Genomic DNA, 12,957 nt, shown 5'->3' with positions numbered 1-12,957 from the left:
GGAAAGCACGCTCGTCTCCTTCCTACGTGCCAATGCCAACGTGTTTGCATGGAAACCTGTAGACATGCCGGGGGTACCACGGGAGAAGATCGAGCACTCCTTGAATGTCTCGCCGACCGCCAAACTAATCAAGCAGAAACTCCACTGATTCATGCCAGACAAGAAGGAGGCTATTAGGGTAGAAATAAAATGGCTCTTAGCGGCCGAATTTATAAAAGAAGTGTATCATCCAGATTGGTTAGCAAACCCTGTTCTCGTTCGCAAAAAGAATAAAGAATGGAGAATGTGTGTTGATTATACTAATCTTAACAAACACTGCCCTAAAGACCCCTTTGGCTTGCCTTGGATAGACAAGGTTGTAGACTCCACCACTGGCTACGAACTGCTCTCCTTCCTTGAATGTTACTCTGGCTATCATCAGATCTCCCTCAAGGAAGAAGACCAGATCAAAACGTCTTTCATCATGCCTTTCAGGGCATATTGCTACACAACAATGTCCTTTGGACTAAAAACGCCGGGGCTACATATCAAAGGGCCATCCAAATGTGCCTCGACCAGCAGATCGGCTGCAATGTCAAAGCTTACATCGATGACGTGGTCATCAAGACCAAGACTGCTGACAACTTTATCGCCGACCTCAAAGAAACTTTTGCCAACCTAAACAAGTACTGACGGAAGCTGAACTCTTCAAAGTGAATCTTTGGAGTTCCATCCGGTATACTACTGGGCTACATCGTCAGTGCTCGTGGCATCGAACCTAACCCTGACAAGGTCTCCGCCATCACCAATATGAAACGGCCGACATGCGTCAAGGATATATAGAAGCTTACAGGCTGCATGGCTGCTTTAAGCAGCTTCATATCGTGCCTCGACAAAAAAGGGCTATGTTTCTTCAAGATCCTCAAGGCCTCTGAGCGTTTTTCATGGTCGGAGGAGGCAGACATAGCTTTCGAGCAGCTTAAATTGTTCTTAACAAGGCCTCCGATCATGACTGCGCCACGACCAGATGAAACTCTTCTGATCTACATCGCCGCTACTTCTCGTGTCGTCAGCACTGCTATCATCGTCGAACACGAAGAAGCTAGGCATGCTTACAAGGTGCAATGTCCGGTCTACTTTATCAACGAAGTACTTAATGAACCCAAAACTAGTTATCCTTAGGTACAAAAGCTGCTATATGCAATTTTGATTACGTCGCGCAAGCTCCGACACTACTTCGAATACTACAAGATCGCCGTGGTCACCGAGTTCCCTCTAGGGAACATTCTCCACAACAAAGAGGCCAATGGCCGTATCATCAAGTGGGCCATTGAGCTCGGCACTTACTCCATCGAATTCAGAAGCAGACCTACCATTAAGTCATAGGCGCTCGCCGATTTCATTGCTGAGTGGACTGAGATCCAAGAACCCATTGCCGCAACTTGCCTAGAACACTGGGTGTTGTACTTTGATGGCGCCCTTAACATCAACGGTGCTGGCGCGGGTATTCTGTTCATTACGCCAACCAAAGATAAGCTCTATTATGTCCTCTGGATACACTTTCTGGCCTCTAATAACGCCGCTGAGTATGAAGCATGTCTCCACGGACTCCGTATAGCCATTGAGCTCGGTGTCAAATGCCTCATGGTGTACGGGGACTCCACGCTGGTTATCAACCAGCTCAACAAAGATTGGTCCTATTCCAGTGAGAAGATGGACGCATACTGCGCCGAAATCAGGAAGCTCAAAGAGAAGTTCTACGGTATCGACTACCACCATGCGGTACGAGATCAAAATCAACTTGCGGACCAGCTCTCAAAGATAGGTTCTTCTCGCGCCGTGGTCCCACCGGGGGTCTTTGTTCAAGATCTCTTGGTGCCATCCATTAAAGAAGAAAAGGAAGTTGAAGAGCTTCCCCCTGCCAAGCCGTTGGTACTTGCGGTACCTTCGCCGGTCGCTGATTGGAGGGAGCAGTTCATCAAGTACCTCACCAGCGCTGAAGTACCCACCGACAAGACCGCAACTGAATGTCTAATTCACCGAAGCAAGCATTACGTGCTGGTGGACGCAACTTGATGAGGAAAAGTGTCAAGGAAGGGATACTGTAGAAATGCATCAACCAAGATGAAGGGGTAAAGCTGCTTCTCGAAATTCACTCTGGTTCCTGCAGCAATCACGCGGCTTCAAGAAACCTGGTCGGCAAAGCTTTTAGAGCTAGTTTTTACTGGCCTACGGCCATCTCCGATGCCGAAGACCTCATCCAACGTTGTGAAGGATGTCAGTTTTTTGCCAAGCAAATACACATACCGGCACAAGAATTGCAGACCATCCCAGCTTCCTGGCCTTTGGCATGCTGGGGACTGGACATGATCGGGCCTTTCAAGCCAGCGCCAGGAGGTTTCCGATATGTATATGTCGCTATTGATAAGTTCTCCAAGTGGATCGAGTACAAACCGCTCATTTCACCTACTGCAAAGAAAGCAGTCAAGCTCTTTGAAGATATCATACACAGATTTGGCCTCCCAAACAGCATCATCACCGACCTCAGAACCATGTTTACCAGCCATCATTTCTGGGACTTCTGCGAAGACTGGTGCATCTCTGTTAAATATGTTTCTGTTGCCCATCCTAGAGCCAATGGCTAGGTCGAGCGGGTTAACGGTATGATCCTTGACGCCCTCAAAAAAAGGCTATATCAAAAAGAAGAAAAGCATCTGGCTAGATGGCTCAAGGAGCTACCAGCTGTGGTTTGGGGACTACGCACCCAAGTTAGTCGCAGTACCGGTGTGTCTCCATATTTTTTGGTCTACTGCTCAGAGGCCATACTACCAGCGGATATTGCCTTCCGAGCACCTAGGGTGGAAAATTACGATGAAGAGCAAGCCGCACCTGTTCGGACAGAGGACATCGACAGGGCCGAGGAGGAATGCCTGATCACCTACATCCGAACGACCAAATATCTAGAAGGTTTGCGAAGGTACTACAATAGCAACGTAAAAGGTCATTCATTCACCGTCGGCGACCTCGTTCTCCGCAGAAAACAAAAGACCGAAGGGTTGCACAAGCTCTCCTCCCCCTGGGAAGGGCCTTACGTCGTCAAAGAGGTCACCCGACCAGGTTCTTATCGCCTATGTCACTTAGATGGAATTGATGTTCCAAACTCATGGCACATAGAGCACCTTATACGTTTCTATCTTTGAAACTCTCCAGATATGTACTCTCCACTTTGTGATGAATAAAGTTTTGATCTCCATAATTTGGCTCTATTCCTTTTCTCCATTATGATTTAATCACCACGTACGGTCGCCGAGCATCACAATACTCCATAATGATCTCCAATATGAAATCGCCGAATGATTTCTCCAAATTGCCGACCATGATTTCGCCGAATAAGTTTCTCCAAATCTCCAAAGCTAGCGTCAAACGGTTTTCTCCAAAATTGCCGAATGGTTTTCCCCAAAATCGCCGAACGGTTTTCTCCAAAATCGCCAAACGGTTTCTCCAAAACGTCGACAAAGTTTTACCAAAAATCGCCGAATACGTGTTCTCCAAATCACCGGACACATTTCCTCCAAATCGCCAACGTATCTCGCCACACGTTTTCTCAAAACCGCCAAACACTCTATTCTAAATCTCCAAGATATTTTGTCGATCAGCGACCAGCCTATTTTCTTTTCTGTTCTATTCGGAGAAGACCCAGTCTTCGATCCCTCCCTACACGTGCCACGGGCTCCGCGCTCTGCGTTATGGGTGGTCGGCTATGGTTCCTTGGTCACGCCTTTTTCTCCTACGCGTGCACGGGCTCCGTGCTCGATGTTATGGGTTACGGGCCAGCCAAGGCTGAGAGCTCAGTTAAGAATTAATTGCTCAAAAGCCGCTTATGCTGCCTACATCTCCAAGTTATTTTAATAATCGCTAAGCAGCACACGTTCTGCTCTTTTTTCTATGGAGAAAACTCAGCTACTGATCTCTCCCTACACGTGCTACAGGCTCCGCGCTCTGCGTTATGGGTGGTCGGCTGCGGTTCCTTGGTCACGCCTATTCTTCCTACACGTGCACGGGCTCCGTGCTCGACGTCGTGGACAATGGGCTAGCTGAGGCCATGGGGGTCAGTAGCGAACTAACTGCTCGGACTCTACTTATGCTTCATATAAATACCTTATGGTCGTAACTATGAAGATTTTTCACCGAAATACATCCTGACTGCATACACATGCACTTTATAACATTTATCATGTATAAAAGTGTTTTTTTTTGCGCTTTCGCGCGTTCTAACTACACTATCTAGAAATTACAGATGTTCACCAAGCAGATCATTGTGCTTCACCATTGCCATCCATCTCGCTGAACAGGTCTATATCACCGGCCAGATTCTTCGCTGCGTCCTCCACCTCATCCTCCAGCTTCTGGGTATCCGCATCGCTCAGTCCTTCGGCAAAACCACCCCCTATCGACTGAATGTCGACGGTTGGGTAGTGGGATTGAACCACCATGAGAACATGAGTAGCGACGGTCACAATGGCGTTGTAGTTGAAGATTTTGAAGTTCTCCCATGCCGCCTTGCACCTTTGGATAATAGTGTCCGAACGTTGTCGCCTGCCGTCGGTCTGCAAAGCCGGTTCCAGGTCGGCGTAGTCAAGCACCAGCTTAATTGCGGCAACTACAGCATCGAAGTTCTCCTTTTGGGTCTTGGCCTCCTACATCAGCACGTCAAACTGTGCTTTGGCTTTATGACGATAGCCTGCAGACGTTACAATGTTCTATCATACAAGGAAGCTACTTTAAAAAGTAATTTCGGCCAAGAGGAATTCACCTTTCAGCTCCTCAGCCAGTTTGTCTGCCCGCTCTGTTTCCTTCGCCTTCTCCTGGCGAAGTTGATCGATGGCCTGGCGCAGTTGGCCAAGTTCAGCGTCTTGCTCTGCAAGTGCAACTATTATCACCAAAAACAACAGTTTGAGAGCAATATGAAAATACAATCGCCGATATATTGAACCTGCTTTCTGCTCGAATACACTTTTGAGCTGCTCGGATTTTCTCTCCAACTGCTCGGAGGCACTCTTTAGTTGGCCGGGGACAACGGCCAGTTGCTCGGATTGACTCCGCGCCTACTAGGATGAGGCAGCCAGCTTTTCGGTTAGGACCCCATTCTAGTACTCCAGGTCCCGCGCATTGGACTCTGCAAGGTCTCGTTCGCGTCGGGCTCTCTGGATGTTTTTCTTTGAGAGGTTCATCGCCTCTCTGAGTTTTTCGTTCTCCTCAGCGAGGGGCTCCGTCCTCTTTATTAGTTGGCAACGCTACTCAGCAATCCGAGTTATCTCCTGCAAATACACAATAATAGTGTCGATATCCAATTCCAAATGTTGACCAAGACCCTTCAAGGTGCAGTGCTAACCTTGATCTGCCTCGTCACACCGGTAAGAGCAGTCTCCAGCCTCCTAAACTCCTTGGTGGTGTCCTCCTCTTCGACAATCACTATTTCATCATCGTGCTTTCGGAGGATCCGAACACTTTGGGGTCAAGGCTCGTCACGCACGATCTCCTCCACCTCGTCCTCCTCTATTGCAGCCGGGGGCACCACCTAGGGGCTTGGTGGTCGGATAGCGGGTCCGACCATGCCCTCTAAAGCATTGGGGGCTACCGTCTGCTCCTTCAGTGTCGTATGCTTTTCCGTTCCAGGTTTTGTCATTGCCAAAGGTGTTGTCGCCGACTCGTTCACCGTTGTAAATAGTTGTTCGCTGCCACCAAGCCCACCAGGGGCAGCGATTGGCTCCCCCGCGTGCTCCCGAGCACTCGAGGACTCCAGGATGGGGTCTACTAGCATCTCCTCCGCTCCAGGGCCAGTTTCTGGTTACAGCTCAGTCTGAGCGGGTGCGGCTGGATCTGCTGTTCGTTTTGCACTGCATCAAAATAGCTTGTCAGTCTCCACAGAAATTAAGAAAATACAGTAAAGTAACTACAGCACAAGGACACTTATGGTTTGGTCTGACGGTTCAATTTCTTAAACCGGCGGTGTCGGCCTGAGCCTCCGGGCGTAGCCACGGGGTCGACTCCAGTGCTCGGCGGGGGAATTCTCACCTCTTCCGTAGTCGGCCTCGGTTCTGCCTGCTGCTCCTGATTTGCTTCCATTAGTCCCTCAGGGACTTCCGTTGCTCGCCCCACGGGGACTTCCGTTGTCTGTTGCACAGAAATTCCCTCCGCTCGCTGCTTGGGGGCTCTCCTTGTCAGCTCTTCATGGACTTCTTCGCCTACCTCGGGTCGTTCCTCCGTGCGTGGGCTACGTGGAGGCATTTTCGTGCTCGAGGGAGGGTTCATGAGAATCTCATCGTCGTCAGACCAGTCGAACACAGCAGTCCTTCATGTTTGACTGGTCTGATCATCGCCAAGTGAGATGCCGCCTGGTTTGCAAGGAGCAGTATCCATTGTTTTCCTCTTCTTTTGGGCTGGCTCATTTGCCGCTAGCCTCTTCCCTAGGATTTTCGTCGACACTGGGGGAGGACTCCTAGTCCGACCAGTATCCATACCTCCAGATTCCAAGGAGATGCCAACAGAGCTTTCTTCAGGCTGAACTCGTCGTCGTGCATCCACTAACGGCGGCCAATCGTTTCTCGGCACACCCGAGAAATACACCGCCATGTCCTACGAATGGATCTTCACATGAGTAGGATCAGTTTATTACTCAGTAGTATAAATAAACTTCTCGGAAACATATAGTCAGGATATTCACTAGAGGAGGCAGATTCTTGCAATTGAAGGGTTTTGTGTACCCTGACAACCTGAAGGAGGCTAGCGGCGTGAACAGCTCGGCAGTTCGCTCTTTGACGTCGTTCCTGGATAGTATTTTTGGCCTCTCTCGGGTACCATCGGTCTCCCCTTTGAATTCAAAGCATGGGTGCGCCCTCTCTTTATAGGGTTGTATGCAGCACACTATGAAACTCGCCGCCACCAATCCACCATTGGTCTTCACGCCCTTTATCAAGCCGAGGAGTTCATTCACTTGCTCCATGTCATCGTTGCTCGGCAGCTCCGACCAACTCCTCTAGCTTTCTGGGATGTGGTCGGCATTACAACGAACCGCTGGGTGGCTTTGTTTCATGTAGAACCATCTGGTGTTCCACCCCTTCAGCGACGTGTTCAGCGGTATGGTAAGGTATTCACTCACCATCCCATCCCGAAGCTAGAGATACACCCCGCCGACCACCTTGGAACCAGTGCCGCCTCTCTTCTTTAGCCAGAATAGGTGACGGAAAAGATTGAAGTGGGGTAGGATTTTGAGGTATGCCTCACAAAAGTGGATGAAGATTGAGATGTGCAAAATGGTATTGGGGTGGACATTGCACAGAGTAACCCCCCAAAGGTCCAACAGATCCCTTAGAAATGGGTGAATAGGAAACCCTAACCCGTGCCAGAAATAGTCTTCGAATACCACTGCTTCGTCAGTGTGAGGCGTGGGAAAGGACTCACCGAGAGCTGGCCGCCATCCGGCGGTCGCACGGTCGGGGAGAACACCGGCTTCCACCAATCGGTTCAGCTCAACTTCTCCTGTTCGTGATGGCACCCACTCCTCATCGCGTCGGGCCACGACGTCCGCCTTCTTGGGACTCGTCTTCTTCGATTTCGCAGCTCCTCTCTTCGGCGCCATCTCTCAGATGTGGTTAGGTTTCGGCGACGGAGGCAAATGTGGTTGCAGATTCGGCGGCGCGAGAGATGAGGAGGAAGATGAAGCGGAAAAGGTGGGAAATGGGTCTGCGGCGGCACTATTATATAGGATTTTCCCCACTGTTCCGCATTCAAGGGTTTTTTGGGAACCATTCCTGCGATCTGCGCTGCTCCGATTTCTCCGATGCGGCAAATGGGCCGTTACCTGGGCTTCTGCACAACCGCAGCCCATGTTGATCATTTATCACTGCCTTCAGTTGCTCCTTGCCGAAATATCACCGACTTCTCTGTCATTTATTGAGGCTAAGTAACTAACACTGTACAGCCATTACTCTGGTTTTATCTCCACGATTCGATTTCTCCGATAACTCCGCCTGCAGCTTGGGGACTGGCGGCCTGCTATGTTGGTCTTTGATTGTTTTTCTGTTTCTGACCCTGGCACCACGTGACTGCGTCACCTGCTGTCAGGCTCGGGGACTAAGTGGGCATACTTCACCTTGCAGTGAATGTGCTTTGTCTCTTTTTGGGCCTAGCCCGGGGATTGGTTGCCTGCTCAGCTGGTTTTCTACTATTCTTTAAGTTTCTGACTCTGGCACCACATGACTATATCATCTGCTATCAGGCTCGGGGACTAAGTGGGCACACTTCACCTCGCGGTGAGTGTGCAGGATTTTTTCTTGAAGACTACATGCCTGTAGAGGAAGATTGACTCCTACAACTTTGTTCGGACTCTAAGTGGGCACACTTGGTCCACTGCAGAGAAATTTTTAGTTCTAAACTTGAGCTCCTTACACCCTTATGGCAAGCCGTACTTGAGTCACTCTGCTTAGCGATGGTTCACGGTGCTCGGCAATGGTTCACACTGCTCGGCAATGGTTCACACTGCTCGGCGATGGTTCACGCTGCTTGATAGTTCAGCATGGTGGTTGACCATGAGCTTGACTGCTCGGCGTTATTCGCACCTGCTCGGACAAGCTCAAGATGATGTTGCACAACGGGTACAAGGTGCTCGAGGACTAGCTGTGGGGTGTATGACCCTGGATACCCATGGTAGACCACATGGGCTGTGCCCCTAGGGGTGGCCCAGCCCACAAGAAGAAGCCTTGCGAGGCACGACTCTGCTCGGCACCTTCCGCAAGACATCGGGAAGATATCCTAAAGATACTACGAGATCTGTTAGGATATGTATGATCCCAAGATTCCTGTAATTAGTTATTACTTTTTGGTTATCTCTCAGATCTAACCGACTTGTAACCCTGCCTCTCGGACTATATAAGGCGGGTAGGGACCCCCTCTAAAATCATGGCATATCATATGATAGCTAATACAAACCAACAGACCACAGGAGTAAGGTATTACGTCATACTAACGGCCTGAACCTGTATAACTCGTGTGTCTCTGTTGCCTTCTTGTTCTTGATCACGCGCTCCTTTGCCGATCAATCTACCTTCGTGGGATACCCCTCGGAGGACTACCGATGATATTCTGTCGACACTGAATATCTTAAGATGTCTTGTTCATGTTTACTTTTATCCTTGATCTTTACTTGAGGACAAGCAAAGGTTAAGTGTGGGGGAGCTTGTTGACGGTCATTAACATCAATTATAAACCATCATTTTGACTTACATCCATCCTTAAAATCAATCACCAACATAGGTATAGTGTTTTAAATTAAGTATTTCCATGAGTTTTGGTGATTTTGTAAATGCAGGAGATTTAACTAGAAAAAGAACCAAGTGGGCCTCATTTTGACAAGTAAATCAGGTCCAATCTACACGAAACCGACTCCACTAGGCCTCAATCCACCATCCAAGACAAATGAGACGACGTCACACTAGATGGGGCCCTTGGTGGGGTAGACCAACCCCCCTGGGCACCTAGCAATTCCAGAAGATTCCACCGCCTTTGAGGATCAATCCCCACCATTTATCAAGGTCGATTTGATTGGAAGGTTGAGATTTGGCATTGCCATGCATTCATGGGACCATAGAGTGTCGGGTGCCCCCTATAAAAGGACCCCCAGACCCCCCTTCAGAAGAGAGAATAGAATCAAGAGAAGTTTAGTCTTTATTAGGAGCTACTGTTATGATACTTAGAAAAATAGAGAGATAGAGAGTGAAGGAGAGTTTGGAGGAGTACCAGCCTGTCGGTATTCTGTCTCCAACTTGTACCTTGGTGGATCCAGGCTCTACTTGATGCCTGCATGCAAGACAACTTTGGCAATTGACTTCTGATTCAATGTAAGTATTGTTTTTGTGTGTTTATTTGGATCGCGACCCGTTTGAGTGCTTTAATCCTTGTAGCTCTTGGATTGAAGTATTAATCATAGTGTGAGCGTGGTGCTTAGACTTTTGGTTATTCGTAGTTGCCCCCTGGATTTCAGAATAGTAGTAGATAATGAGAGTGATAGTCTCGTTGATTCTCTATAGTCCACTTCCTGTCTATAGGACTTGTAGGACGTGTATTGCGAAGGAGGAAGTATATTTCTGCTATACTCTTCCTTGGTAATGCCCCAAGTAAACACTAGATTACAACGCTTTCTTACAAGTTAGAAGTTAAGACCTTTAGAAGTCCTCTCTACACCCTTGCTATCCTTAACCTTGTTATCTCCCTGGTTAAGTTAGTTCGTAGTTAATCTCACATGTTTCCCTATGGATACGATACTCTTGATACTCTTGAGTGAAAAGCTACAATTGATATCCATGTGCTTGCGGATTATTCTCCATGCCCTTATAGATACCAACAACGGGGAGGGAGAGCAAGGCAAGGCGGACTTGGAGCGGGGCACGGGGAGACCGGCGAACGAGCGAAAGTGAACCGAGGCGCGCATCGGCGGCACGGTCACACCGGCAATGGTATGGCGAAGCTGTTGGAGCGACCTAAAGCGAGAGGGAGAGATTGCGAGCACCTAGGGGCTCCCTTACCAAATTCTGAAGTCTAGCGGACAGCTAGAGGCGATGGCGGAGTTTTTGCGATCATGAGGCAACGGCGGTAGCGCTCGGAGCTAGGGTTTCGCAGCACGGCTGCTGCTCTGGAGCTTGATGGCTGCTACGGATGGCAAAGGATGGAGGTAGCGAGGGTGGCGGCTAAGATTTTATAGCCTAAGGGGTGCTCCGTTGATGGAAGGTGTCAATCCAAGCTCGGATCAACCTCGGCCAAAGAAGGAAAGCGACGGCGATAGAAAAGGAAGGAGCGGGAGGAAGGAGAAGGAAAGGGCATCGGGTCACTGCCATGTGGGACCCATGTGTTAGTGAGTCAGGACATGGGACCGGTCTGGCAACAAGCGAGCGGCGTGGTGGAAGCGGTGCTGCCGCTGCGGGTTGCCGCTGGGCTGCGCGAAAAACGGGCCGAGGGAGCGCTGCTACGGCCTATGAGAGGGAGCGGCACGGCAGAGCGGGCTAAGGCCAGATGAGCTGCGCGCGCACAGGGCAGGGTGAGGAGGTAGACCGAAAGCGGGCTGGGCCAAGCAGGCCAAGAGAGGGAGGAGGGAGAGTTTAGACCTTTTTCTTTTTTTTATTTTCAGTGATTTCCAAATGATTTTCCAAAGGATTTGAATTCAATTTGAATTTGAACAAAAACCAGTCAACTCAAAAATAAGTAATGCTCTAGCGTGTATGCACCAACATGTTGCTAACCTTATGATGGCTTTTAATTCAATAAAAAATATTATTATCTATGTTTAATGATCACATAAATGCATAATTAAATCATGTTCCCTATTTTAAAATTGATGCAAATTTTTGGGTGTTACATCCATCCGATGTGGATCTTTGTCATTTGTCTTGGATGGTGGTTTAGAGCGTAGTGGAGTCGGTTTCGTGTCAAATGGACCTGATTTAGTTGAGATAATATCGCCCACTTGGTCTGTTTTCTGGATAAACCCTCCTGCATTCACAAAATCACCAAAACTCGTGGAAATACTTAGTTTAAACCACTACATCTATGTTGGTGATTGATTTTAAGGATAAACATATATCATTTTGATAGTTTATAGTTGAAGTTAGCAACCGTCAATAGTACTATTGAAATGTGAAGCATAGTAGCAACTCCTGATCCACCGAGGCTAAGTTTTAATTGCTTGCTCAGGACAACCAAAGGTTAAGCTTGGGGGATCTTGTTGATGGGGAAATGTCGTACTTTTACATATCTAAAATCACCGTCAACAGCTTCGGAATATAGGGAGATAAGCAAATCATGAGCATATTTTAGCAAATAACAAGTTCCACATGTCCATGAGTATTTCTATGTAGATTGAAGCTAAATGGAGCAAGATGAGCATGTGGGCCCACCATAGGGGGGGGGGGGTCGGCCCACCACCCCTATGGGCCCACAAGCCTCCCAAGCTTGCCATGTCCAAGTGAAGCACTCTCAAATCAATCTCCACCCAATGAACCTTGTGCTTTCTCTCAATGGTGAAAGATGAAAACCCATGGATTGAAGGCCCACATGTAAGGTGAACCGACATCAAGTGGACAAACTTTAGCACATACCCAACATGGAAGCTGCCAAAGGGGCCCCATAGGCCGACCACCCTGGTGGGCCCCCTCACCTCCACCGATCTCTAGCATGTGAACATGCAAGGAAGCACACATGATCAAGACCTACACCATCCATTTGAGGTAGTTCAATCCAATGATCACGCAGATCCATGTGCCCACTCCAACTAGTATAAATAGAGGGGTACACCCACCTCTCTATTCATGAAAGCAAGGAAGATGCAAAGGAAGCTCTCAAAATTAGTTTAGCTCCACTTTATCTTCTTAGTAGGATAGTCTAGTGTGGGAGTTAGAAGTCGAGTGGAGCTCTGTTTAGGTTCCCAAAGCTAGTCTTTTGGTCTGGTATAGCTCTTGTACCATTTCTATTTGGTAAGACTTTTACCTTATTCAATATATTATTCTGACTCTACTTTACTTAACATTTAGTTTGTGCAACATTATACTACTTATATTGTTGTCGTGGCCAGTCTTAGCATATAGGTGCTCTATAATAGATCGATGATTCAGGACCCACACTTGGATACGATCATTGCCTTTCATTAGGTGCTCTAATTGGCCTATGTGATCACAATTAGAGTAGTGAGAAAAGGTGTAAGCATGGTGCTTATATACTATCTTGCCTTTGGTTGCCGCTTGTCACACGGATTGTTTGCAGTAGCTAGCAAGTGGTGAAAATTTTGTCTAGTCTTTGTATTCCACCACGTGTTCTTAGGCAAGTACTTAAAAGGTAAGGTTCCTGTAAAAATGTAGCTGCTTCGGGTAGGAGTTTTGTCTCCTATTGTCTCACCTACCGCCTAGTACCCATTGTGTGGACTCAATCTTTATG

General features: G+C 48.3%; 1 protein-coding gene across 1 annotated transcript; it reads left to right on the top strand.

Moving 5' to 3' along the window:
- Nucleotides 1-1,692: 1,692 nt before the first annotated feature.
- LOC136479954 (uncharacterized) lies at nt 1,693-2,055 on the top strand. The gene has a single exon (XM_066477648.1). The coding sequence runs from the start codon at nt 1,693-1,695 to the stop codon at nt 2,053-2,055; it is 363 nt and encodes a 120-aa protein (XP_066333745.1).
- Nucleotides 2,056-12,957: the final 10,902 nt, after the last annotated feature.

This window comes from Miscanthus floridulus, chromosome 9 (genome assembly GCF_019320115.1).
Source record: "Miscanthus floridulus cultivar M001 chromosome 9, ASM1932011v1, whole genome shotgun sequence".
Classification (NCBI taxonomy): Eukaryota; Viridiplantae; Streptophyta; class Magnoliopsida; order Poales; family Poaceae; genus Miscanthus; species Miscanthus floridulus.
The sequence above is the reverse complement of the archived record's forward strand: the minus strand, read 5'-3'. Positions and strand labels throughout refer to the sequence as shown.

Excerpts from the sequence above, each read along its gene's own strand:
- LOC136479954 (XM_066477648.1), top strand. The coding sequence starts at position 1,693 with ATGGACGCATACTGCGCCGAAATCAGGAAGCTCAAAGAGAAGTTCTAC.